The following is a 26,303-nucleotide window of genomic DNA, read 5'->3' as shown; positions in this document are numbered from 1 at the left end:
TCACCATTTCACCCCTTCCATCTCTATGGAAACTGTTACACATGGTGCTCCCCCAAGCCTTGTGTAAACAGGAGACAAAGGCACACCCAGGCCATAAGTAGTCACAGATAAATGTGAAGGAATGTGATCAGGCCTTCTCATTCTCCTTTTGTCATTCTACATGTAAATACTGAACCTTACTCATTTCTTCCACTTGCGTAGCCAAACCACTTTTTGTCATATAATCCCACCCAGAGTGCTTTATTTATTCTTTAAATCATAGTATTGCTCATCCATTTGATAGAAAATGTGGCTGTTGTATGCTTTCAAAGCCCTCCCCACATCTTCTTTTTCCCTTCTAGACAAGGCCAAGGAAAGTATTTCATAAAATACCTACAAATCTGCAAGTAACGTGTAAGACACTATGATGAACATCTTATATAATTCTCAGCTAAAATACAGGAAGGTTGGAAACAACAGAGCATCAGTCTGATACATGGAAAGCAATGTAGTCCAGAATCACCACTATACGAGGAACTCCACGACACGGGGTATGTTCTATTTACAGTCATGGAGTTAGTTATGGGTGATATTTCAGACAGGAAAATAATTTGAGAATTCTGAGGAAGCAACATGAATCTGGCATGAGCTAGAAATAAAGTAAAAGTCTTAACTCTTTAGAGACTAATTTTTCATATGTAACTAGGATTCAGTAAAAATGGCATTTGTTTGTGCTATCAATTTTTCTTCTGAACTTGGGAGTTTTTCTTGGGACAAAATTTCTTAGGAGCTGAGCATGGACTCAAGCAACAAGCAACCGAGTTCAAAGGCAGTACAGTCACAAGGTATGAGCAGTGAACCACAGCAGAAAGACAACAGACCATGGTTTCAGATTATTTTATTTTACTGATACCATCTTTTGGTGTTGGGAGAATCAGTGAGCTTGGCAGCGCTTTTCTTCATTTATTCTATATGATGAATGAAGATAAAATATCTCTTCTCAGAGTTACCTTTGAGGGAATAGGGAATCATACACTATTTCCAGGTAGCACCCGGCACAGAAGAAGTCCTCAACAACTAGTAAGAAATCATCATCGTCATTAGAGGAGTAAATGGAGAATCCAGGGACCTGGGACCTGGACAAACCAGCTGTCTCTTCTGCACTGTGCTCCCTTGGTTGTCCTCCATCAGCTTTAACCTCGCTTGTGTCCCTTCCTCCTTACTGGCCAGAATTGTTTTCACTGTTTTATCCTGATTTCAAACCACAGGCTATTGGGTCTTTTCTTACTATAGAATCGATTATGCAGATTTGTGGCCATGTTCTTGTCATAGGAAAGCATAAAAGGTTTTTAATACATCTTACACTCTTTGTTAACTCTTCTAAACCAAAACAAAATTTAAAAATCAGATAAAAGAATGTCAGCTAAAAGCATGAGTTAATGAGTGCAGGAAAAACACAGCAAGGAAAAAGTTGGTAATCTAGGAAGACCTCAAGAGGTTGAGATAAAATAAAAAGCAAAAAGCACAATTCGTTTTATAGAGAATGAAGAAATTAACAAATACATACATGAGAAAGGTAGAGAAAGGAGCTTACCCACACCATCCATAAAATAAGTACCACTAGAAAAATAGAAGGGCATTTTCCATTTTGTAACACAAGGGGATAATGAGAGCATAGAAATGGAGAGTCGTCTGGAATGAAGAGAAAGTTCTCTTGCAAAAGGCTGTGTGTGTGTTTTGCAGGCCTTCAGTAGAGATTTTTGGCCAGTGAAGTGATATTCCAGCTGGATATTCCAGGGGTGCTGCTGCCTCACCAAGCAGCCAAGCTATCATGTGTGACGATGCCTGGCTGGTGCCTCTTCAGCCCATGCTCACCTGGGTAAGGTCCTCTTACTTCATCCTTCAAAACCATCCAGGGCTCTTGGCCTTTTTCTAATAAGAGCACATCTGGCTGAGATATGCACAGCCCTGCCCAGAAGTCAAAATATTAAAACATGATCACATGAATAAAATTTCCCTCTGGAACCTTGGTTGTTAAGGAAGAGAAACAGTGACAGGACAAGAAAAAGGCACACAAGATCCCTGAAGGATGGAGAAGTTGGGTCACCGAGGATGATGTGGGCTGCCAGTAAAACACAAACCAGGGCTGAGCTTGTGGCTCAGGGGCAGAGCACTAGCCTAGTACGTGTGAGGCATTGAGTTCCATCCTCTGCACCACATAAAAATAAATGAAATAAAATTATGTGTCTATCTATGACTCAAAGATTGTTTTAAAAAGAAATACCTCTAGTTATTTAAAGACAATCCAAAAGTTGAGAGGACCAGCAAGCAGGAATTCCTAAGTTCAAATTGTGATGCTCACCCAGGGAGATGAGGTGGCTCTGGCTCTCCAGCACCAGGGCTGTATGAATCCCGCTGTCCACGGGCCAGGCTCTCCCACTCCCGAGAGGAATCCACGGCCGCATTCCTGAGCATCAGCAAGTGCTGAAGCACACACACGTGAGGAATGAAATCTGAGGAGGCATTTTCGATGGAAAAGGTGCAAAAGGGCACTCCAGGGAAGTGGTCATCAGGGAACGAGAAAGCTGAGCTGGCAGCCTGAGGATGGGAGGAAATGTGTTAGGAAGTGTGACTGAGGCCGAGTGCTTTCAGGCTCTCCACACTCCTCGGGCTCAGTCACCACATTCTATGACCTTCCTGTAACACAAGGCACTAGGATGGCAGCCCAGAGCGTTTCACATCACAGCAGTCCTTTGTGAGGTCACTGAGAGGCTGCGGCAGGCTGCAGTGACTCCCTCCATGTTGGGAGAAATCCTCTTCCTGGCTGGCAGCAGTGTAGGAAAGTGTGTAGGAAAACCTTCGCACATTCTCGCCTGTCAGGGAAACCTGCGGAGAGGAGCATTCTGCTCTGGCCATCTGGGAAAGTAAGCAACTGCCCTAAATGGACCTAGTGTTACCAAGGGAACCCGTATAGGAGCCTGGTGGTCAGATCCCCCTTGGCACATTATGATTGGGCAGAAGCCTATAAAATGTGTATCGGTTCTCAAAACAAATGAGTGTGTAGGCTGTTCTCCACAAGTCTGCTTCCTCCCAACTCCCGGAGTCTAGGTTCTTGACTCCATGCCCTTACCTGCGTCTAAGCTAGCCTGGCACAACTACACATTGGGTAATGCCATCCCCTTGAGGGAATGTGAGACTCATTCACTGCTTCTAACCAATGAAATATGGCAAAAGTTGTGGAATATCACTCTTGTTTTTATGTTGTTTCATAGCAAAGTTGACAAAGATGACTCCAAGCAGCAAAGTCAGATGCTCCAAGCAACAAAGATCCTCCCTCTGTTTCTCTGTTCATTGCTTTGAAACATTCAAGAAACAAACTGCCATGAATTCTATAGCCACAAAGAAATTATTTAATGCCAACCACCTGAATGCTGGAAGCAAATCCTTTCCTCCATGAGAACGGCTAACACCTTCACTTTGTAAGACTCTGGGGAGAGGACGCAGCACACTGTCCCCAGAGAGCAGGCTCTCTGCACCCTAAGAATCTGCCTCCTGTCCTTGGCACTGATGGATGCTGCCTCTTACCCTAGAGCCTGCCCACCACCCAGGGAGGACAGTGACAGGTCAAATACTGTGACCTCCAGGACAGCACAGTTCTCCTTTCTCTTCCCACCCAGGCTCTACTCATTCTACCACGGCCTGAGTGGGACGTGGAATCCAGGACAACTGGTGAAATGTTCCTAGTGGAGATGTGGAGTATCCTGTGAACAGGTGACCTTGGAGCAGCTCAGGCCTACGGCCACCTCGACAGCAATGAGCCTGTGGACAAGGTGTTCTCCCAGCCTGCAGCCCTCAGCCAGTTGCTCTCCGAGGCCCTGTCCCTGGTGACTGTCAGTCTTCCTGGGTGAGGAGGTCCTGGAGATGCTGACTGAGGTAGAAGGAGGAACTTCTCCCTTCTTGTAATTTCTGGCTTAACTGAGCTAGTTCTTCAGACCAGGAAATAATATTTCCTAGGACAGGACAGAAGAAGTTTTCAGAGTGGGAATGGTGTAATGATAGGTGATGAGGACTTTGAGAGATTTCTGTGAGAATATCGCCCAAAGCCTTCCAAATGTAATTCTGGCTCATTTTTGGCTGAACTCTGACTTTTTCTTGTTACATTTTGCTAGCAGTGGCCCAGTGAAAACATGCTCCTGAGGCATTTATAGAACTCCAGAGGCCTTCTGACTCTTAATGTTAGGATGGGATATGAAAAGCACAAACAAAAAGACTGCCCAGAGAAACTATGAAATACTAAATGATTTGTGATAAACTGTTACATTGCAATAGAAAATCAATGTACTTGTTAAGCCAGGTGTGGTGGCACAAGCCTATAATCCCAGTGACTCAGGAGGCTGAGGCCGAGAATCTCAAGGTGAAAGCCAGTCCCAGCAAGTTAGTAAAGGCCCTAAGCAACTTACCAAAACCATTTCAAAATAAAAAAACAAGAAGTGCTGGGGATGTGGCTCGGTGGTTAAATGTCCCTGGGTTCAATCTCTGATACCAAAAAAAGTATGTGTATATATATTTAACATATATATACATATTCATATACATATATAAATATACACACGCATATGTATATATGTTAATTTCATGTATCTATTTTTCAGTATGTAAAACATATTTCTATGGGTCAAAACTACACAAAATGGTACATCCAGAAGTTTTCCCCTCTTTTTTTCAAACAGATTCTTTTTTTTGGTCTTTATTTTTTAATAGGTGCTGAGGATCAAACCAGTGCCTCACACATGCTTGGCAAGTGCTCTACCACTGAGCCACACCCCAGCCCTGCAGGTTAAAATTTCAACTAAGGAAGGAAGTTGTAAAAAGTTTGAAACTCATTGTGGCTAAGCAAAGCTCACAACTAGGTGTTCACTGCTAATCTTCCTTCCTCTGGACCCATTGTTAGCTAGAACTTCACCATTTGCTTTTCTCCTTGCAGGACTCATCTGCAATGGGGGAAGGGTAAAGTCCAGGCCAAGCATTGCAGAATTTGCCTCCTCCCTTTTGAACACATTGTGGTTGGGAAGGGGTGAATGTTTTTGGCAGAGATGCTGGGCATGAACCTGAGAAGGGAGGGAAGTTTGTTTGCCCCCTCCGGGCCCACTGTTACTGGGAAAGGATGTACTGGGAGAGATTTAATGTTTGGCCAACTCTCCTTCCCTCCTCCCAAGTCACACAGTCCCTCCATTTTTCCCTGGGTGCTGTCTTGTAGGAGTATTATTTTCCATAACCCCTCACTTGTGATTCTCATACTTTTGCTTAATGAATATCCTCAGGCTATATATTGTTTGGGAACAAAGGTCGAACTCATATGTTCCCAGTCTCACCTTCTAGGGGCACTGGGTTAGTTGTCTCCTTTCAGCAAAGAATCAAAGAACAGGACAAAGAAGTAGCACACAATAAGTAGGTTTGTTGCAAGAATGAGGGAGAGACTTCTCTGAAGAGAAAGGGTCCCACAGCTGGGAATCCGGTGGGGGGAGGTTTGGCCTGTTCTTTTTATGGTCTCTGGAATTTCCTCCTTTCCTATCAACCCCTCCCTTCATAGGCTCCTCACTATTATCGATTGGTGCCCACTCTGTCCACACCTGCTTTTTTCATAAGATCCCCTACTTAGTAGCACAAGTTCAGAAGTGCCTGATTCGGTCAAGGCATGTGTTGGAGAACTCTTTCATCAAGCAGGGTCAGAAGACATTTGCCATGTTCCTTTGTTCTGGTCCTGCCCCTGACCTCACTCAACATCTTGCCCTGGCTGCCTAAGTCTCCCTCACTAGCAAACTGAAATTTTACATCTCTAAATGAGTTTGGTCTCTAATTTTAAGTGTTTGCCTTAAAAGTCTATTTTAAGTTGAGCCTGTTTATATTTATTAGGAGTAACAATCTAAGGTTTTTTCTACTATTCCATTTTACTTTTTTTGGTGTGGCTTGTTTCCTAGGGTTGGTAAATTCTTTCTCTAGCTGCCTCTCCATCTTAGTGTCTACCTTGCCCCCTCACCCCAAGTTGAGAATTGAACTCAACAGCGCTCTCCCTGAGCCACATCTCCAGCCCTTTATTTTTTTGGAAATGGTCTCCCTAAGTTCTAAGGCCTAAGTGACTGAGGCTGGACACCACCAGGGCTGTATTTTGATATTCATTTTGTACATTTTGCATGTAATTAGCAGGCAAATATTGGCCAGTGAGATCATTGCTCACTCATCTATTGCACTTAACAGGACATAACTTGCGTTAATGTTAACAATAGCACCAGGTAGATGTGAAGTTTTATTTGTATTTTTCACTTTTTTGTATTGAAGATTGAACCCAGGGCCTTACCACTGAGCTACATCCCCAGCCCTTGTTCAGACAGGATCCAAATTGCTGAGGTTGGCCTTGAACTTGAGATCCTCCTACCTTAAGCCTCCCATCCCTCTTCATGCTCAGTCTTTCCACATCTGAATATTGCATGTGCACAGCTAGGTTCACAATTTTGAGTGCACTTGAATCCCCATCACACCTGAGGGAGCACATACTGTCAGGTCCAAGATGTCTGCCAGCCAAGAACTGGATATGCAGGGCAGTGCTGGGACTACAGGCATGTGCCACCACACCCAGCTAACTTTTTTCTGGATGTAAAATGGGTACAATTGGGTATGTACTACCAAGAAATTTGTCCTAAAGATAGTATGACTACATTGGTTGGTTCCTTTCAAAATTTGGTCCCTAGAACATCAAAATCCCTTGGGGACTTGTTTGAAATGCAAATCTTCAGTTCCCATCCCCAAACTAACTGAATCAAAAACTGGAGGTAGTGCACAAGCCCTCTAGGTGATTGTAAGGTGCACTGACATTTAGGTACCATTAAATAAGAACTGTTGCACCGAAGTGAGATTGTATTCATTGCTTTGTGGGACTAAATCATGATCATCTATGCCAATATCAGTGGTTAACTGCCAAATTCCAAAGACAGGTTTCTTAATCCTGTAGAAAAAGAACACCTTGGGGGGGGGGGCATGAAAGACAGTGGAGACAGACATCATTACCCAACCAACATGTGTGATTACATGAATGGTGTGAATCTACACTGTGTACAACCACAGAAACAAAAAGCTGTACCCCATTTGTGTACAATGCCTCATAACCCGGGTCTCCACAGTGCCTCAGCCCCCTAACGATCAGGGAAGGGCAGGGAGAGCAGACCTCCCAGACCAGAAGGAAGTGCTGCAGGGTGTCACACACACCCGTCCCTTTACCCTTGCAGGCCACCCACCCAGAGCCACCCCCTCTCCCTCTCACAGCCAAACTCCCCCACAGGACCCGGGGGTGGGGAGGGGGAAGGTCACAAAAAAAGAGAACACCTGAAAATGTGGAATATATATGTAGTCAAGCAGGGAAAGCAGAGAAAAGGCATCAGACTTCACATTACAAAGGACAAGGATTAGCTATTTATGTAACTCATGATCATTCCTCAAAATAGGCTAATAAGATACACATTAATGCAGTCACATCAACTGAATTTTAAAGGAAATGAAATCATCAATGACTCTTAATGCATATGCTTCTGAAAGTAACTTAAATGACAGGAAACCTGACACTCCAAAACCAATTTATCTGAAAAAGACAAAATAATATACAGCCTATGTATGCATGTATCCTTATTTAATACGTTCTTAATGTTCCTAGTCTCAAGTGATATGCTGCAAAATGTTAGGAAAAAGAACACACTATAAAGTATACAGTATAACATGTTAAAATAAACAGGTCTGTAGTATGCTGTTATTTTAATTTTAATAAAATAGATAATTTCATATTACATAGAGAGCAAGTCCATCCACACTCATTGTTGATAAAATTTTAGAAATATCTTCTATAAAAAGTTTAGTATTTGATTGGGAATTAGTTCATTATAACATTTCTACACATACAGAGTTCCCATCCTCACCCCCATTCTTAACTTTTGAGAAATCTTAAAAATACAGAAAAGTACAAAAAATAAGACAAGATATCCATATACCACATCCAGAATTAGCCAGTATCTTCATATATTTGCTTGCAGTCTTCAAGAGAAATGGATGTTTATATATAAAAGCTGAAGCCCCCTCCCCACCCTGCCACCCCTACTCATTCCCTTCCCCTCTCACTCTTCACAGGCCATAGCTATCAAGGGTTTGCTCTGTATTTCTCCATTTCAAAAACATTTACATATGCAGAAGTATTCATTACCAATATAAAGAACTGAATTTCATGAATTTTAACTCAAATTTACAAAAAGTCACTATACTAATATGCATAATTCTGCAAATCCTTTTTCCCCCTCAATGCAATTGTTTTTAGATCCTTCTATTCTTCCATTAACATGTGAATCTCATTTGTTGCATTTTACAGATGTAAAGTATCCCGCCATGAGAACTTTTCTTTTTGTTCCTGATGGACATTTGTTTCCAATATCTGGTTACTACAAATCAAGCTACAGTAAATTTCCTGGTACTTATCTCCTGAGCATACACACTCACAAGTAAAACTGTTAAATATTTTTAAATTCGTTAAGATGAAGAAATGTTTCCCTACTCCCAAGGTCACAGCCATTTTTTAGTACGTGGCTTTTTTGTATATCTATCTTCAATACCCATGAATTTTGCTTGTGTGTTCATGGTCTATTTCCTTTCCCCTTCAGAGAACAATCACTTTCAAAAAAAATTTTTAAATAGTTCCGTATTTCCTCATCTGATGGATTTCTTTAATGCTGCATGTTCTACTAAATGCATAGGTCTCTTTCTAAAATCTCTTTCCCTCTGCTGAATGAAACCAACAGTTTTATTACTTATAGATGATCATACCATGTTTTCTCTTCCTTTTTAACACAACTTATTCTTTTATTAAACTGGTGAACAACTTCACATCTATGTTGATGGAGTAACAGGCCTGTTTTTTGTTCAATTTTAGTGGAAATTCGTTTATAGTTTCAGCATTACCCTTATGGTTGACTGCAGGATTTTTGTTTTTGACAGTCTTTTCCTCAATGGTTTCCTCTTCTATATGAATTTTCAGTGTCCTGAAAATCGTGAGCACTTGTGTTCACCTCATTTGTGGTGCATGGTTTCAGAATGACTTTCCAATGCACTGTGAGATATAATTTCTGATGTATGCATTCCCATTTTGAATATATTCATATTCATAGGGTCTTTAATGAGTATGAATTTTCTGGTGTCTAATATGGTGTGACTTCTGGCTGAAAGCTTTCCCACATTCACTGCACTGATAAGGCTTCTTACCTGTATGTATTCTCAAATGCAGAGCTAGGGTTGAGAATTGAGAGAAAGCTTTTCCACATTCATTACATCCATAGGGTTTCTCACCTGTATGGCTTCTCACATGGACAGTGAGAGATGAACTCTGAGAGAAGGCTTTTCCACATACATTGCATTCATAAGGTTTATCACCTGAATGAATTCTCACATGCACAATAAGTGATGTTCGTTGAGAGAAGGCTTTTCCACATTCATTACATTCATAGGGTTTCTCTCCAGTGTGAATGTTTTGATGCTTTATGAGGTACTTCTTCTGGCCAAAAGCTGTTCCACACTCATTACATTTAAAAGGTTTCTCTCCAATATGAATTTTCTCATGCTCAGTAAGATTTGATTTCCCACTAAAGGTTTTCCCACACTCCTTACATATAAAGGGCTTCTCTCCTGTGTGAGTTCTCTGGTGTCTAATAAGGTTGGACTTCTGAATGAAAGCTTTCCCACAATCTTTGCACTCAAAAGGTTTCTCTCCAGTATGGATTTTCTGATGGGTAAGAAGATTTTCCTTCTGACTAAAGGATTTTCCACAATCATTACATTCAAAAAGCTTCTCTCCAGTATGAGTGTTCTGATGTTTAATGACATACTGCTTTTGGCTGAAGGCCTTCCCACATTCATTACATTCAAAAGGTTTCTCTCTATTATGAAAATGTTCATGCTCAGTAAGATTGGATTTGTGGCTGAAGACTTTCCCACATACCTTACAGGCAAAGGGGCTTTGCCCACTATAAATTCTCTGCTGGCTGAGGTGTGACATCTGAATGGAAGCTTTTCCACATTCACAAGGTTTCTTTTCCACTATGAAGTTTTTGACAGATGAGAATTTACTTTTGCCTGAAGATATTTCCACATTTCTTATATTTACAAGGCTTCTCTGTATGACCTCTCAAATGCAGAGGAAGGGATAAAGTTTGTGAGAAAATTTTATTGTACTCAGTTCATTCAGTTTTCTCGCCAATACAAATTTTCTAATATTCAAAGATATTCTGCTATATTCACTGGATTTGCTCCAGCATGAATTTGCTGCTTGATGAGATCTGTCATCTAGCTAAAGGCTTTTCAATATTCTTTAGAAGCACAATGTTTCCCTTCAGCATGACTTCTACATTCAGTGAAATGGGATGTGTGGGTAAAAGTTTTCCCACATTCAATAAATTCATAGGGTTTTTCTCCAGTATGACTCCTCTACTATCAGATGAGACACACTTTTTATACTGAAGGCATTTCCACACTGATTTACACTTATGGGGGATATTACCATAAGAAATAAGCAGTGGTAGAAGACTTAGAGCTAGTAAAAATCAGTGACTGTACTACACACCTTCCCTCATGGTTAAGTTTAAATGTTTTCAAACTCAAAACTTCAAAAATGTGTTTCCTTAAAAGAAACAAGGTCTGTGAACAAATGAAGGATTTTTCCAGTTTTCTTATATTCACGTCCTTTTTTTCCTCGGTCTGTACTTCAATGGATACAACTTGCCTCCCAAGTCTTGTTGGTTCTCTATCTGCTCATCATCTTCTGTCTTCTTCTAAAATGGAATACAAAGAATGATAATTTAAAGAAGTTAATATATAAAAGGCTTGGAACCATGAGTAACCATGGGTGACCATGGGTGACCATGGATGGTGTACAGTAAGCATTCATATATATTACCTTTACATTATCATCACTATAATTTATGAATGTTCCCAAAAAATACTTTTTGCTGGTAGGCCATCTCCCAGAAGAAAGGAATCCATACAAGCAATGTCTCTAACTGAATTTTCAGAAGAGAATCCTTAAAGAGGGCATGTGGGTGCTCTTGAAGAAAAAAATTTCCACTTCCAAATTCAGCAAAATGCCCCAAAATGGGGACCTGACAAACATGATAAAAAAATGACCATATAAAATGAGAAAGTTGTGGTTCCCTGACTAGCGCAGTCCAACCATAAGACTTAAATGGGATGCCTAAGAAAGGAAAAAGATAACACAACTGATCCCCACCCAAACAGAATTAAAATAACAAGGAAAAATATGGTACAAACTCACAAGAATAACCATATGTACGAGACACAGGACACAATAGCCATTAATGAATTTTTCAATAATAGAAAGGATATGAAAGATTTTTCTAGTGAACAACAAAATGTTATTTGAGGAAGCTCATGTAATATAAAGATCCTGTATAAGAGGATGCCAATCTTAAGCTGATTTGTATTACAAAATATCAAAAAACTCAGGAAATGAAGGGAAACAAATATTCATAAACAGGAATAAAGGATAGTGGCTAAATAAAAGTATGAGTGCCAGTGATTTGGGAGGCTTAGGAGAGAGAAAACTGAGGCAAAAATCCAAGGATAGCCTTGGCAACTTAGGAAAACCCTTAGGAACTCAGACCCTGTCTCAAAAATAAAAGGACTGAAGATATAGCTCAATGGTAAAAGCATCCCTGGGTTTAAATGCCAATACTACCAAAAAGGAAAAAAAAAAGGAAACCACCTTTTCATAATCAAATGGCTTATTCTCTGTAAAAACTGAATCAAATAAGATGCATACTCATGGGCACCCAGCAAATGCGTATTCTTTTCTATACCTGGTACTGGGGTTGGACTCCGGGGCCTTGCGTATGCTTGTACCACCAAGCTACATTTTCAGCCTGTATCTTACAAATGAGATGAAAGAGGAAAGCCACACTATACTGAAACTACTAGGTTTAAACCTAAATGTATTATGGTAAGACTTTCAGCACCATTTGGCAGCAGAAGCTAAAAAAATGTTGGCACTAAGGCATGCATACCCATGAGCAAGATATGAGAGGATCTTTCTCTGAAGAAACCAAAAGGCCCATGATAAACATTATTATACGATGCTCCTCCGATATAACTGTCATTTGTATTCAAATTTCATCAACCCAAACAGACAGGACCTGATCCTGGTTGAGTTCACTAGAGTAACACAGTATAGCCCCTATGCATTTTTTAACGTAATTTGCATTTTTACAAAAAGTATCACCATTTAAACCAAAGATCTTGGAGGTACTCAATTTTTAAAAATATAAAGGTAACCTGGGCATGGTGGCACATGCCTATAATCCCAGCAGCTCAGGAAGCTGTGGCAGGAGCATCCCAAGTTCAAATCATGGGCTGGGGAGATAGCTCAGCTGGTAGAGTGCTTGCCTTGCAAGCACAAGGCCCTGAGTTCGATCCCCAGTACCACAAAAAAAAAAAAAAAAAAAGTGTTTTTGGAGACCCAGGTTCGAGTCCCCAGCCCTCTGTGATTGTGCAAATACCAAACAAACAAGTGAACCAAGTTCAAATCAAACCCCAGAAAAGGTGAGGTGCTAAGCAACTCAGTGAGACCCTGTCGCTAAATAAAATATAAAATATAAAATAGGGCAGGGGATACAAAATAGGCTCAGAGGTCAAGTGCCCCTGAATTCAATCCCCGGTACCCAAAAACAAAACAACAAAAATATATAAAGGTGACTGGTAATGGGTATAGCATTTTTATGGTGATGAAAATGTAGAATTAGATAGCTTTTTGTAGCCTTACTAGTGCACAGTACCAGTGTAGGCTCTAGAGAAACAGTACTAAACACAACTTCTGCCTTCAAGTTTATATTCTAATAGAAAAAAGACAAATGAGATGATGCTGTAAAGGTACTAAATGCTATGGAACACGTTTAGAGAAGGGGTAGAGTTTCAATCTCAAATGAGAATTCCATCAAGACCTGAAAGAGAATGTTCTTGTAGCCAACTGGAGGAAATGCATTCTCAGTATTCACAGGCAACATGGTAAGTGTATAATCAGTGAGTCCCAATTCTGCATATCATGTTCTTCATGTCCTTCTTTGGCTAAGACTAGCCTGACCCCTTCCATCTTTTAACCTTTTTAGAATCTTCCTGGAAGGAGTTCCAAGAACATACTCTTAAATGACCTAATTTTGTCTCTTGTAAAACCCTTTCTCTGAACTTCTAATCACAACCATGCTCACTTTTTCTAAAATAGTGTTTTACATGAGATATACATACCTACCACACGTACACATACACTGAGACTCAAGCCTGTGTTGGAGAACTCTAAGGAAAAAAAAAAAATACTGCACACACAATAAAATATGTAACACCATTTATATGAAAAGGAAAAATGAGAACCTATGTATATATGTTTGTGGCAGAGATATATAACATGTTGGTTTTTCATACACTACCTCAAAGAGGAGTATGTGTGGCTCTTAATAATGAGTGTATTGGGCTAGTGGTGTAGTTCAGTGGAAGAGTGCTTGCCTAGCATGTGTGAGACACTGGATTCAATTCTCAGCACCACATATAAATAAATAAAATAAAGGTCCATCAACCACTAAAAAATTTTTTTTAAGTATCTAAATTAAAAAAAAAAAAAAAAATGATGGGGCTGGGTTTGTGGTTCAGTGGTAGAGAACTCGCCTAGCACGCGTGAGGTCCTGGGTTCGATCCTCAGCACCACATCAAAAAAATAAAATAAAATAAAGGTATTATGTCCACCTACAACCAAAACAAATTTTTTTTTAAAACAATGACTGTATCTTTGAAAAGAAACTTTAGGACTAAGGGTCAGAGGTGAGAAGGCTTTTCTTTTCTTTCTTTTTTTTTTTTTTGGGGGGGGGGGGGTATCAGGGATTGAACACAGGGGAACTTAACCACTGAACCACTCCCAGCCTTTTTCTGGACTTTATTATTTAGAGACAGGGTCTTGCTGAGTTGCTAAATGCCTCGCTAAGTTGCTGAGGCTGCCTTTTTGTTTTCAGTATTTTACTTGTTATTAGATCTTTTATTTATTTATATGTGGTGCTGAGTATCAATCCCAGGGACTCACACATGCCAGACAAGCACTCTACCACTGAGACACAACTCTAGCCCCAAGGCTGGCTTTGAACTCATGATCCTCCTGCCTCAGCCTCCTGAGCTGCTGGGATTACAAGTGTGCATCACTGCACCCAGCAAGACTTTTCTTTTTCTTTTTTGCTATACACCTTGATATTTGAAATGTTTATACCTGTGTCAAAAGAACAGAAAAAAAACCTAACCAATTGACTTAATCATAGTTTTATGTGACCTGAAAATGTTCATCAATAATGATGGAAGGGAGATTTTCATGAGTTCAAATGATATATTACAAAGAAAATACTCATGTATGTGCGTGTGCGCACACATGCACACCAAGTAATAGAAAGGCAGCAACGATTTCTAATTTGGCAACATATGCATGAGGGATATAGAAGTAAAGAGAGGGAAGTAGAGAAGTGTGTTAGTCCATGATGAGGAAGGTGCTAAGAAGACAAAATTAATAAGACTACAGATATAAAATATAATTCTGAAGCACTTAACTACTGAAAGAATTAGACAAGGTGGTAAGGAGTAAGGAGGAACCTGATCACTAGATGATATGAAAAGACTTATGACCTTATAAAGGAAACACATACAGGGTTATGAAACTGGATATGACACTAACAGAAAACAATAACAGAGGCAGTAAAAGTGAAGTATGAAGTGTTGACATCAGAACAGAGACAAGAGGGTGTGTGGCCCTCTAGAATCTGATGAATGAAACAGAATACTGAAATAGCAAAACACTGACTGAAAACATCCAGCAGGTGCCTAAGGAATTGATAATAAGTGGGACTGCCAGGCTGGGACCAGTAGAAAATGTCTTCAAAAGCACTTCAGAGCTGGGCGCAGTGGCGCACACCTATAATCCCAGAGGCTTAGGAGGTTGAGGCAGGAGGATAGCAAGTTCAAAACCAGCCTCAGCAAAAGTGAGGCCCTATGCAATTCAGTGAGACCCTGACTCTTTATTAAAAAAAGAAAAAAAAAAAAAATATATATATATATAAAAATAGGGCTAGGGGCTGGGGATGTAGCTCAGTGGTTGAGTGCCCAATCCCTGGTACCAAGAAAGAGAGAGGAAAAAAGAAATAAAAAACAAACTCCAGATATGTCAATGTTGATAAAACAAACAGCTATGCCAGCCTGTCATTCACTTACCTGACAAGACTTCCACTTTTTTCTCCACCATCCAGTGGATCTTCTTGCTTCAATGGAGGATCATATAGTTTGGTCTCTTTATCACCTGCTTTCAAGGAAAATGACAGGACCAGAATGTTAATGCTGAGGCCAAAGTACCATTCTAGAATTCAGGAGCCTCAGGGCTTCCGGGCCTATGGCCTTCTAAAGGCTGAGGAAGATGTAGTTTGCACAAGGAAGCAGCTCTGTGAAACAGAGCAAAGTAACGACTTTTTGCCTTGGTGACTAAAGAACACAAGTATGCGGGCATAGGGAATAAAACATTTTGAATCCTAAATTTAAAAGTCATACCAAATTACTTAAAGTCTCTACACTACCAGAAAGGAAGAATTAGCTTTCAGAACTTTAGTCACATAGGAAAACTGTTCATTTCCTTGCATGACTAGTTGCTACTGTTCTCTAGCACCACATTTCCACCCACGCTCCTGAATGGATTTTCGCTATGGCCCTTATTCCTGCATGAATTCAATTCTCATTATCTCTGTATCAACAAATGCCTACTGGAACTAAACCATATGAGTACAATGTGTAGGAAGTTATTCTAATAGTATTCAGGAATAAAAACTCAAAAAAGTTTACCTGGAGTCTTCATATTTACTTCATACGGTATCAGAAACGTCCTACAAATGTTTACGCATTTGTTCAAAAAACATTTTTTCGCCTTTTATTTTTTTGGTACCAGGGATTGAACCCAGGGTGCTTAACCACTGAGCCACATCCCCAGTCCATTCCATTTTATAAGACAGGGTCTCACCAAGTTGCTGAAACTGGCTTTGAACTCTCGATCCTCCTGCCTCAGCCTCCCAATTTGCTGGGATTAAAAGCATGCACCACCACCCAGGAAAAGATCTTTTAATAAACAGTGCTGGAAGATGTGGGAAGCAATTGGAAAAAGATAAACCTGGATACATACCCGACAGTACATACCATGATGAACTCTAAATGGATTATAGTTTAAAATTCATATAAACTACAGTACTGTTAAGAATATGAAAACAGGGTTGGGGCTGTAGCTCAGTGGTAGAATACTTGCCTCACATGTGCAAGACACTGAGTTCAATCCTCAGCACAATATAAAAATAAATATATTGTGTCCATCTACAACTAAAAAAAATATTTAAAAAAATAAAAATAATCTGAAAATGGGACACACCTGTAATTCCAGCAGCTCAAGAGGCTGAGATAGGAGGCTCATGAGTTCAAAGCCAGCCTCAGCCATAGAAAAGCACTAGGCAACTCACTGAGACCCTGTCTTTAAATAAAATAGAAAATAGGGATTGGGATGTGGCTCAGGGTTCAGTGTTTCTGCGAGTTCAATCCCTGGTGCCCAAAAAGATAAAAAAAGGAGAAAAAAAAAAAAAAAAAAAGAATCTGAAAACATAAATAAAACTTAGAATGGGAAAGACTGACTGATCATTAATGAAAAGACTGCTAAATCTACATAAAAACAAAAACTTCCTGATTCTGCAGTTTTAAAAAAGAAAATCACTGTGAACAATGTTAAAACAGATGAAAAAACCTGAGGGTGGGGGGATCTTCAAACTCATTTCACATAGGCCTAACCTTTCTAATGTATTAACAATTTCTAGAAGACACTCCATAGAAAAGTGGGGGAAAGAATATGAACAGACAATTATGAAAAGACAACCAACACCTCACTTGTAATAAGCAATATAAATTAAGTTTCATTTATGCCTTTGGCAAAATATCAACTATTTAGCACTACAGTCTTATGCTGAGGTTCCAGGGAAAAGACGCTAATGCATACTGTTAGGGGAATGTAAATACTTACCCACTAGGCAATTCCACTTGGAGAAATCTACTTTAGTGATAGTCCTGCCTAAATACAAAATGACACATATTATTCATTACTACATTGTTAGTAACAGCAGAAACCCAAATGTCCCAACAATAGGGGATTAACGGAACCAACTATGTTACACCCACACAGTGGTACCTTACTCACACAATAGTTAAGAAGGGGGGAAAGACAATAAGAAAGGACAAGGCTGGGGTTATGGCTCAGTGGTAGAAGTGCTTGCCTAGCATGTGTGAGGCACTGGGTTTGATCCTCAGAACCACATAAAAATGAATAAATAAAATAAAGGTATTATGTTATGTTCATCTACAACTAAAAAAATAAATAAATATCTTGCCCCAGATCGTAGCCCATGCCAGTAATTTCAGCTACTGAGAAGGCTAAGGTAAGAGTACTGTTGGGGTGGAGGGGCGCTGGGGAAGATAGCTCAGTCGGTAAAATGCTTGCCTTGCAAGCACAAGGCCATGGTGCTGATTCCCAGCACCACCAAAAAAAAAAAAGAGTACTGCAAGTTTGAGGCCATCCTGGGCAACTTAGGAAGACCCCTGCCTCAAACTAAAAATGAAATAAAAAGAGTTGGGGATGCAGCTCAGTAGTAGAGCAGCCCTGCCTTCAATCCCCATTACTATGGGGGTTGAGGAAGTGAGTGGACTCTTCAGGACATAATTTTAAGTGAAAAAAGTAAGGTATGAAGAGGTGAATAATGACACACTACCTTATATGTAAAGAGGGTGGGGAATAAGGGTGAAGAATAAATATGTGACCAAACAACAACAAAAAAACCCACTTGGAGGGTAAACAAGAAACAAACAACAAAAAAGTCAATAAACTGTACTTACATAGGACAAAGAAGAATGTGATAAGAAGAGCAGAATATTTCTGTGAAATGCATTTTTGTTGAATCACAGAAATGTATTACTTGCTTTTTAAGTAATTAAATTGTTTTAAAAAGCATCAGTTTGAAAACAAATGCAAATGAATGAAGTTAACTGTATACTAACTTAGTTACATAACTCCTCAGAGAAAGGACTAATTTCAAATTGCTTTAGAAAAATTAACTTGCGAACTACATATTTCTAAAGTGATATACTGGAAGGACAAAAAAAAGGTCATATATACTATTAAATATATTACAGAAATTTTAACAAGATATAGTATGTTTATGGTTACTACTATAGGTATTGTTATTTTGAAATCATTCTCTTCATACTGCAGGAATAAATACTTACAACCTGTTTCAAATTTTAAATTTCAAAATACAATTAGGATCTAAGATACCAGGAAAAAACACTATACCGTTTAAGCCTAATCAGATATATATGGACTCATGGCTTAAAATGGCCTTGAAGGGCAGATGTAGCTTGATGGAGAGCAGAATGTGGCTTCCATTCCCAGCATCAAAAACACACGAAATAATAGCCTTGAACCATTGCCCTAGATTTTGGTTTCTTATGCCATTCTCTAATAAAAGAACCAGAACTCCTTGGAGAAAGTGGCCAATTCCAGTGCGGGACAGAAAACAAACAAGGTGAGCCTGGATTTCAATTATTTAAAACTTTCAAAGAAAAGACTAAAGTTGAAAAAAAAAAAGACTAGAGTTGACTTGAAGCAGCAGTCACTGGTTTCAACTGTGATGACACAAGCACAAAACACTTCACCCCCACAATATGCACACACAAAAACACACTAAATCAATATAACTTTAATCTATTAAATCCTAAGTTTTCAATTCTGCAATATTTCAACAAAAGTGAATCAGATTTGCTAAAACAGTTGATAGTCATAACCTAGAGTTTATTTTAAAGATACACTATAATCCCAGCAACTGGCTCTGAAGCAGAAGGTTCACAAGTTCAAGGCCAGATTTAGCAATTTAGCAAGACCCTGTCTCAAAATAAAAAATAAAGAGATAAAAAGGGCTGGGGATGTATCTCAGTGGTAAGGAAGTAAATGATATACCCTGGACTAGACAGTCAAAAAAATGCCATACACATCATTAAATATCTTAAATTTTTTTTTTTTTTTGTGGTACTGGGGATCCAACTCAGGGCCTTGTCCCCAGCGCCTCTTAAAAAAATTTTAACGTTACTTTAGTACATTTATGAAATGCTCTAATCATTCACCTATTACTTTTCTCAAAAGAACTCTAAAAACAATGTTTATTTCAAAGTGATCATAAGTGGTACAACTGTTGCTCAACATAAGTGTTTATATAGGATGATGGAATATAATGGGTTAAAATCATGCTTAGGGCTGGGTATAAGTGGTAGAGCACATGCCAAGAATGTGTGAGGTCCTACGTTCACTCTCCACCTCTGCAAATAATAATACTGCTTAAAAAAGAAAATGACAGGAAAAATTTGAGGTAACAATCAAATAAATATAAAAGGTCTAGAAAAAATACTGTAAAACCATCACTTTATAAGCTGTATAGAAATTACTGACTCAGCTAAGGATCACTAACTGGTGTTAAAACCATTGATTAGATGATTTACCAAAGTAAAACCACAAACATTTTGGTCATAAAGGGAAAAATACAGTCATCAATAGACCAGCCACAATAGTACACCTCTCCTGATGCAATGCTATATGAAGCATTTTAAGATCATCTCCTATGTATTATGGCCAAAAATGAGCCACCATTGGAATTTTTTAAAAACACCAAAGATTGAGGATTACAAACATGAAGATAACTCTCTTAAGTGATCAAATAAACTTCATGAAGGAGGTAGTGATGAATTTTTAAAGATGAATACTTGAATACAACTTATTTTTTCATCCCAGTTTGGGAACTTCCTAATGCCCAAAAACAACAAAAAAGGTAAAAAGTCTAAGATACAGAAATCAGAAAACTGCTTCTATATATCCCATTCTTTCAGAAATTTCTACCATAAACAGTGCAAATGACTACACTATTTCTGAGAAAATTCTTATTTTTTTCCCGCAACAACAAATAATAACACGGGGGCTAGGGATATAGCTCAGTGGTAGAGTGTTTGCTTTGTATGAGCAAGGCCCTGGGTTTAACCCTCACAACCACATATACACACACAAAAAAATTAATTAAGAAATACTATTACTAGGGCTCGGTAGTACAGCACTTGCCTCACCCGTGCGAGGTACTGGGTTCAATACTTAGAACCACATAAAAAAATGAAATAAAGGTACTGTGTCCATCTACAACTAAAAATTAAAAAAAAAAAAAAGAAAGAAATACTATTACTAAATGCCCGGACTATTTTTAGAATTTTATATGTATTAACTTTTTGATTTGCACAACCACTGTGAACCGGATTATTTTGTCTCATTATTACCAGACAAGAAAGTGAGTCACAAGATTTAAGTAACTGCCTAAAGTCACAAAAATACAAAGTGGCAGTGGACGGCGTTAACACAGGAAATTTGATGTCCTTCTTTAAAAAACAAACAAACAAACAAACAAACAAAAAAAAAAACGGATATAGTTACGGCTACGGCTACGGATATAGCTCAGTTGGTTGAGTGCTTGCCTCGCATGCACAAGGCCCTGGGGTTCAATTTCCAGCACCACAAAAAAACAAAACAAAACAAAAAAACCCACAAAAAAACTTAAAGTATTCTACATTACACAGAAAAGAAACAGACATAAAGAGGTATTGTTGCCTTTGCATTATCTATTACAGTACCCCTACACTCACAACACAAACACCCACGACAATAGATTCTTAGGTATCTTTTGAGTTTGGTTTGGTTTGTTTCTGGTTTTTTTGGTATTGGGAATTGAACCCAGAGAGCTTTACCACTGAACTCCATCCCTGTCCATTTTATTTATTTTGAGACAGGGTCTCACTAAATTGCTAAGACTCCAAATTGCTGAGGCTGGCCTTGAACTTGCAGTCCTACTGCCTCACAGCCTCCCAAATCTCGGGATGACAAGCATGCAACACCACACCCAGCTCCTTTTTAAAAATAGAAATGCATGATACTGGGTTTTCTTACTGCAAATAAAGCACACGCTACATTCTGTACTTTTTCATTTAAATTTTGTGATTTCAGTATAAATATACAGAAAGCTTCCTCCCCATTTGTTTGTACAACAGCATGTTTTGTTGTGTAATCCATTTAAAAGCATGAATTGTTTCTAATCTTTTTAAATGCCAAATACTGCCACCATAAGAACCTTGTACCTGTTTTCCTGCAAATGTAGATACATTTGTAGCATTCATTTCCAACTTGAAAAAATTGGGTCAAAAGAATTGTTATTGCAAATATTCCCAAACTGTCCTTTATAGGCTGTACTCATACCAATACCATTTTAATATCTGAAGGTTTTTCTTCCTTCCTTCCTTTTTTAAATTATTGTTGTTTTCCTTTTTTTGTAGTGTTGGAGCTGAAACCCAGGAATTCAGGCACGCTAAGCAAGTGCTCTACCACTGAGCCACAAAACCAGCCCTGAAACTTTGAAGTTTGACAGTTGAATCCCCACCCCTCCCACACCTTTTCATCAGATTTTCACTGGTCTATTGCTGCTTGTCTATTTTTCCAAATGAAGTATAAAATCAGCTTAACGTTGTTTAAAAAAAGCCTGAGGATGTGCTAGGGTTGTGGCTCAGTGGTAGAGTGCTTGCTGGCCATGTGCGAGGCACTGGGTTTGATTCTCAGCACCACATAAAAATAAGGTCCACTGACAACTTAAAAAAAAAAAAAAAGTTAAAAAAGAAGCCTATGGATACTTTCGTATTACATTATGTTAATAAATTTACTTAAGTATGCACATTTCTTATGGGGGAGGTACTGGGAATTGAATGCAAGGCCTTGCACATGCTAGGCAAACACTCTATACACTGAGCTGAGTCCCTGGCCCTCCACACTACTTTATGTAACATGGATTTCTATATTTTGTTCACATCTTATGTAACACCCCTTGGTTGTATTTTCAAGTTATTTTCTACTAGTTTGTATGTTTCTTAAATTTATTTTTGAATATTGTATTGTTTTGTTGCTATTGTAAAAAAGTAACTTTCTTCAATTATATCTCTAACTGGCAGCTGTTTGTAAATTTGTAGTCTATTGATTTCTAGATCTTAATTTGTACCAAATTATTTAACTCATTATTTAAAGCTATGTGAAGGACTACTGCGAAGGAAGTCTTTAGGAAAAACATCTTGCGGGGGGGGGGGATCTAGCACAGCGGCAGAGCACTTGCCTAGTGTGAACTAGGCCCTGGGTTTTATCACCAGCACCGCGGGGGGGGGGATTACTAGACAGAATTTGTTTTTCTCCATTATGACACAAAATTTATACATCCTACGAGCACGTCAATATGGACTCACGGATAAACACTGCAACAACTGAGTTTCTTCAATAAAGTAAGACAACTGTAGTTCACCTACAACCTTTGACTCCCTATTGCTGAGCCTTCTGCCCACTTCTACCCAAAGTGAAACGCTAGTCTAGGAATTTGCCTAGCGGCCCCATTAAAATACCCCAAAGATGAGGAGTTTTGAGAGTCTGAAGTCAGAACCCCGTAACAAGGACAAACATTTTTTTGAAATAGTCTTGATTTTAAAATATTTAATAAGTCACGGCACCTTCCAATCGAAAAGAAATGCGTTTTCAGATAAAAATTCTTCTAAAATTATTCACTACTTAGCTCTCCCCCTTCCAACCTTCAAGTAAAATAGGGGTTCCAGGAAGACGGCAACGTTGTAGTCGTCAGCACTTTCGACACGGGAAGTTCGGCTCCGACATTACACCTCAGTGCTGGTCTCCACATATCCTCCTGAGGCGCAACCACACACAATTGCACACCCAGTTTCACATTCACTCAACGATTCCCAACAACGGGTCAAACTTTGCGGTCAAACTCAGGGTCACACACGCTCGAACCCTCCCAGAGGGCCCCACCTCCGCCTAACACGTAGGCCAAAAGCTCTTAAACCCATTCTCAAATCCCGCGCCGCGCCCCGAAAGATCGAGAATCCTACCCTTCAACCTCCCCAACCCGACCGACCCAAAACGCCCAAATCCCACCTCCTATTTTGGCGCCACGTGGATCAAGACACCGTACTGACCCGCGGACAAAGACCAAAATGTCCACTCGGAGGGCCGCGCCTGCGCACTCCGAAGGCGAGCGAACAGTCCCAGAAGTCTTCGCGACTCCGCCCGGAGAATGCGCGAACCAGGCCCTGACTACGTGATTATCTTGTATTACCAGCAACGCCGCTTTTCCGACCATGGACTACATTTCCCTTAAGGCATTGCTGTTCGATTTTCTCTCTCTCTCTCCCCCTCTCTCCCTCTCTCTCTCTCTCCCCCCTCCCCCCACCCCCACACAACCTTGGCAGCCTTCTCCTGTAAATTCGGGGTTCTTCTGGTGAGTGGTCCTTTGTTGGACTCCTATGAACTCAAACTTACTGGGATGTCAGGAGTAGAGACTCCCTCCTTAATGCTTCCCGAGTGCAGTCTCAAAACGGGCCAAGCTGAAGCTCAAAAGTAAGAGGACTCCATCTTGTCCGTGGCTGGTCTGGCGCTGGACCACGTTTCCCAGAGTCCACAGCGGCCTGACGTTACGTCTTTCTTGACGTCGTGACGAGATCGTTAGCTCCATAAGGACCCGGACGCGACCAGAGGAGACCGAAGGTGAGGGGTCTGGTAGTCCGGGGCGGGGACGGGGCGTGTCCGGAGCCTTGGGTCTGTGCGCGCAGGCGGGAGCGGGCCGAGAATGCGCGTTTTTGATTGTCTTTGTGGCTAGGTGACCGGGTGTGGCTGCTCCTGAGTTTGCAGTTGTCTTCGCCTGCCTCTAAGGTGTATGTTTGGTTGTTTTTGTATAACCATGTGTGATACTACGTGTTGTGGTGCTGGATCCTTGTGACTGGGGGTGGTGATGTGTGTGACCCTGTTGCGTGTATGTGCGTGTCTGCCTTGTTCATGGGTGCTTGTGAATGACCGGCGAGGGTGTCGGGTTGTATGACACTGTGGCCATGTGTGGTAAAGTGTCCAATTGTGTGCCAGTGACTTGGGTGACACTGTGTGTGTATCCCTGTTGTGTCCCTTAAAGGGGGTTGGGAGAGAGAGAAATGGTGACTGTGACAGTGTGTGCTACTGTGTATGTGGGTGTGGAGTGCCTTTGCTGGTGTGTGACTGTCTCCAGAGTGAATGTTCACTTATGACTGGGTGATGTAGAGTGCCATTGTTTGCACCCCCTGGAGTGGGTGTGTGATTTTTGACTATGTAGGGTATTTTGGGGTGTTGGTGTGGAGAGCCTGTGACTATAAGGGAGTGACTGTGTGTCACTATTGTGTGACTCTTTGTGTCCTCTTTGTGTATGATTGTGATTGTGTATAAGGGTGTGTAAGTGTCTGGTTGTATACTTGTATGTCTTAAGAATAAACGGTTGTTGTAACACAGGTCTGTAATCCCAGCGATTCCTGAGGCTGAGGCAGGAAGATCACAAGTTTAAAGCCAGCCTCAGCAATTTAGCAAGACCCTTTCTGAAAATAAAAAATTTTTTAAAAGGGCGGAGATGTGGCTCAGTGGTTAAGCGCCCCTAGTTCAATCCTTGGTATCAAAAAAAAAAAAAAGAACGTGATGTATTGCTAGGTTGGTGGCACATGCCTGTAATCCCAGTGGTTTAGGGGGCTGAAGCAGGAGGATGGCAAATTCAAGACCAGCCTTAGCAACTAAGGGAGGCCCTAAGCAACTTAGGGAAACCTTGTATCAAAATTTTTAAAAAGGTCTGGAGATATAGCTCAGTGATAAAGCAACTCTGGGTTCAATCCCAGACAAAAAGTGGATATATGGTTATGCTCTGACCCCCCCGCGGAACCTGTGAAGTTAAAATATTCTGGCCCTGAAGCTGGGCACAGTAATGATTGCTTGTAATCCCAGAGACTCTGTTGGGATGCTGAAGCAGGAGAATGGTAAGTTCAAAGCCAGCCTCAACAACTAAGCGAGGCCCTAAGCAATTGAGACCATGTCTCAAAATTAAAAAATAAAAAGATTATGATTCTGAAAAAGCACTTCTGGACCCAATCCCTACTACAAAGAGAGAGAGAGAGACATTGTGACTCTGTAATGAATTCAGCTTTTAGGGTGACATTGGAATTGGTCTTCTTTGATCTCCTTCCCTGTGTAGTAGGGTGACCCTTCAAAATTATCCTGGTTGCTCAAGATTCCTTTTTCTTAACCCTTTTCCATGAAAGGTGCTTTTAGAAAAGGAGGGAACATGCTATTGAACATACAAAAACCAAGCTCAAAGTGTATCAGGTTATTCTCCTTTCCCTGAAACTCTTGTTTTTCAGGGCATGCCTTTCCTTCTTCTGAAACTTCTTGGACAGAACCACCCTATCATACCCACTACCAACAAAGTGGCCTGCTTTCCAGTGTTCGCCCTAGGAGTAATTTATTTGGTGCTCTGAAGATGGACTTAAAGGATTTCCCTGTTTCCTGCATATCTAATATTTATTTAAATTTTGTTCTTTTTATTTTGAATTAGTTTTAGACTTAAACATGTTACAAAAAAGAGAATTCCCATATACTCTTAAGCCAACTTCTCCACATGCTACCATTTTATATAGTTTCAGGGCATATCCCTGCCTTTTAAATTTTTCTCTACTGCATTATTTCCATCAGTATGAAACAAGCTATAATTTCCACCAAATTCAAAAGAAACAATCCCATCTGGATCCCATATCCACCTTTAGCTCCATTTCTATGTGTGTTTCAACAAAATTCTTTCAAAGGGTTTATTGTTCTATCATCACTTCCTTTCCTTTCATTTTCTTGAACCCATTCCAGCCAAGCTTTTGTGTCACTGCAAAGAATCACTTTTGTCTAATTACAGAGACCAAGATTTCTAATGTTCTCTCTAATGTCAAACCCAATGAACAATTCTCATTCCTCATCTTACTTAGCCTATGAGTAGCAATTTACTATTGTTCTCACCTTCCTTCTTGGTATACTTGCTTCACTGGGCTTCCTTACAAGTTTCTGTACTTTTCCTGCGACTCCACTAGTACTTCCTTTTCACATTTCTTAAAAAATATTTTTAGTTGTAGCTGGACATAATAACTTCATTTTATTTATTTATTTTTCTTTGTGGTGCTGAAAATTGAACCCAGTGCCTCACACATGCTAGGCAAGCACTCTACCACTGAAC

The 26,303-nt window shown here is 40.0% G+C and overlaps 1 protein-coding gene across 28 annotated transcripts; it reads right to left on the bottom strand.

Moving 5' to 3' along the window:
• Nucleotides 1-1,561: 1,561 nt before the first annotated feature.
• LOC306648643 (uncharacterized protein) lies at nucleotides 1,562-26,302 on the bottom strand. Of its 28 annotated transcripts, none has more exons than XR_013760400.1 (5): nucleotides 23,483-26,302; nucleotides 17,138-17,185; nucleotides 16,499-16,597; nucleotides 15,307-15,965; nucleotides 7,588-10,829 (listed from the first exon to the last, which is right to left on the bottom strand). XR_013760400.1 is itself a non-coding variant. In XM_079118849.1 (4 exons), exons 1-4 carry the CDS (start codon nucleotides 23,379-23,381, stop codon nucleotides 2,454-2,456), a joined length of 465 nt encoding a protein of 154 aa, XP_078974975.1. In that variant the 5' UTR covers nucleotides 23,382-23,469; the 3' UTR covers nucleotides 1,562-2,453. The 28 variants fall into 28 exon arrangements, 8 of the variants coding, with proteins under 8 accessions (XP_078974975.1, XP_078974976.1, XP_078974981.1 ...); XR_013760401.1 differs by having other exon boundaries at nucleotides 23,561-26,302; XR_013760406.1 differs by lacking the exon at nucleotides 23,483-26,302 and adding an exon at nucleotides 23,218-23,436.
• Nucleotide 26,303: the final 1 nt, after the last annotated feature.

The sequence above is a fragment of the Sciurus vulgaris genome (genome assembly GCF_902686455.1).
Source record: "Sciurus vulgaris genome assembly, chromosome: 17".
In the NCBI taxonomy this organism is placed as follows: Eukaryota; Metazoa; Chordata; class Mammalia; order Rodentia; family Sciuridae; genus Sciurus; species Sciurus vulgaris.
Note: the sequence above shows the minus strand (reverse complement) of the source record. Positions and strands in the feature narration are given on the sequence as shown.

Coding starts and splice junctions, on each gene's coding strand:
- LOC306648643 (XM_079118849.1), bottom strand. CDS start 23,381: ATGGTCGGAAAAGCGGCGTTGCTGGTAATACAAGATAATCACGTAGTC. Junction 17,186..23,176: donor ACGTGGCGCCAAAATAGGAG/GTGGGATTTGGG, acceptor TTTTGTATTTAG/GCAGGACTATCACTAAAGTA. Junction 2,578..15,306: donor AAAAGTGGAAGTCTTGTCAG/GTAAGTGAATGA, acceptor TCCCATCCTCAG/GCTGCCAGCTCAGCTTTCTC.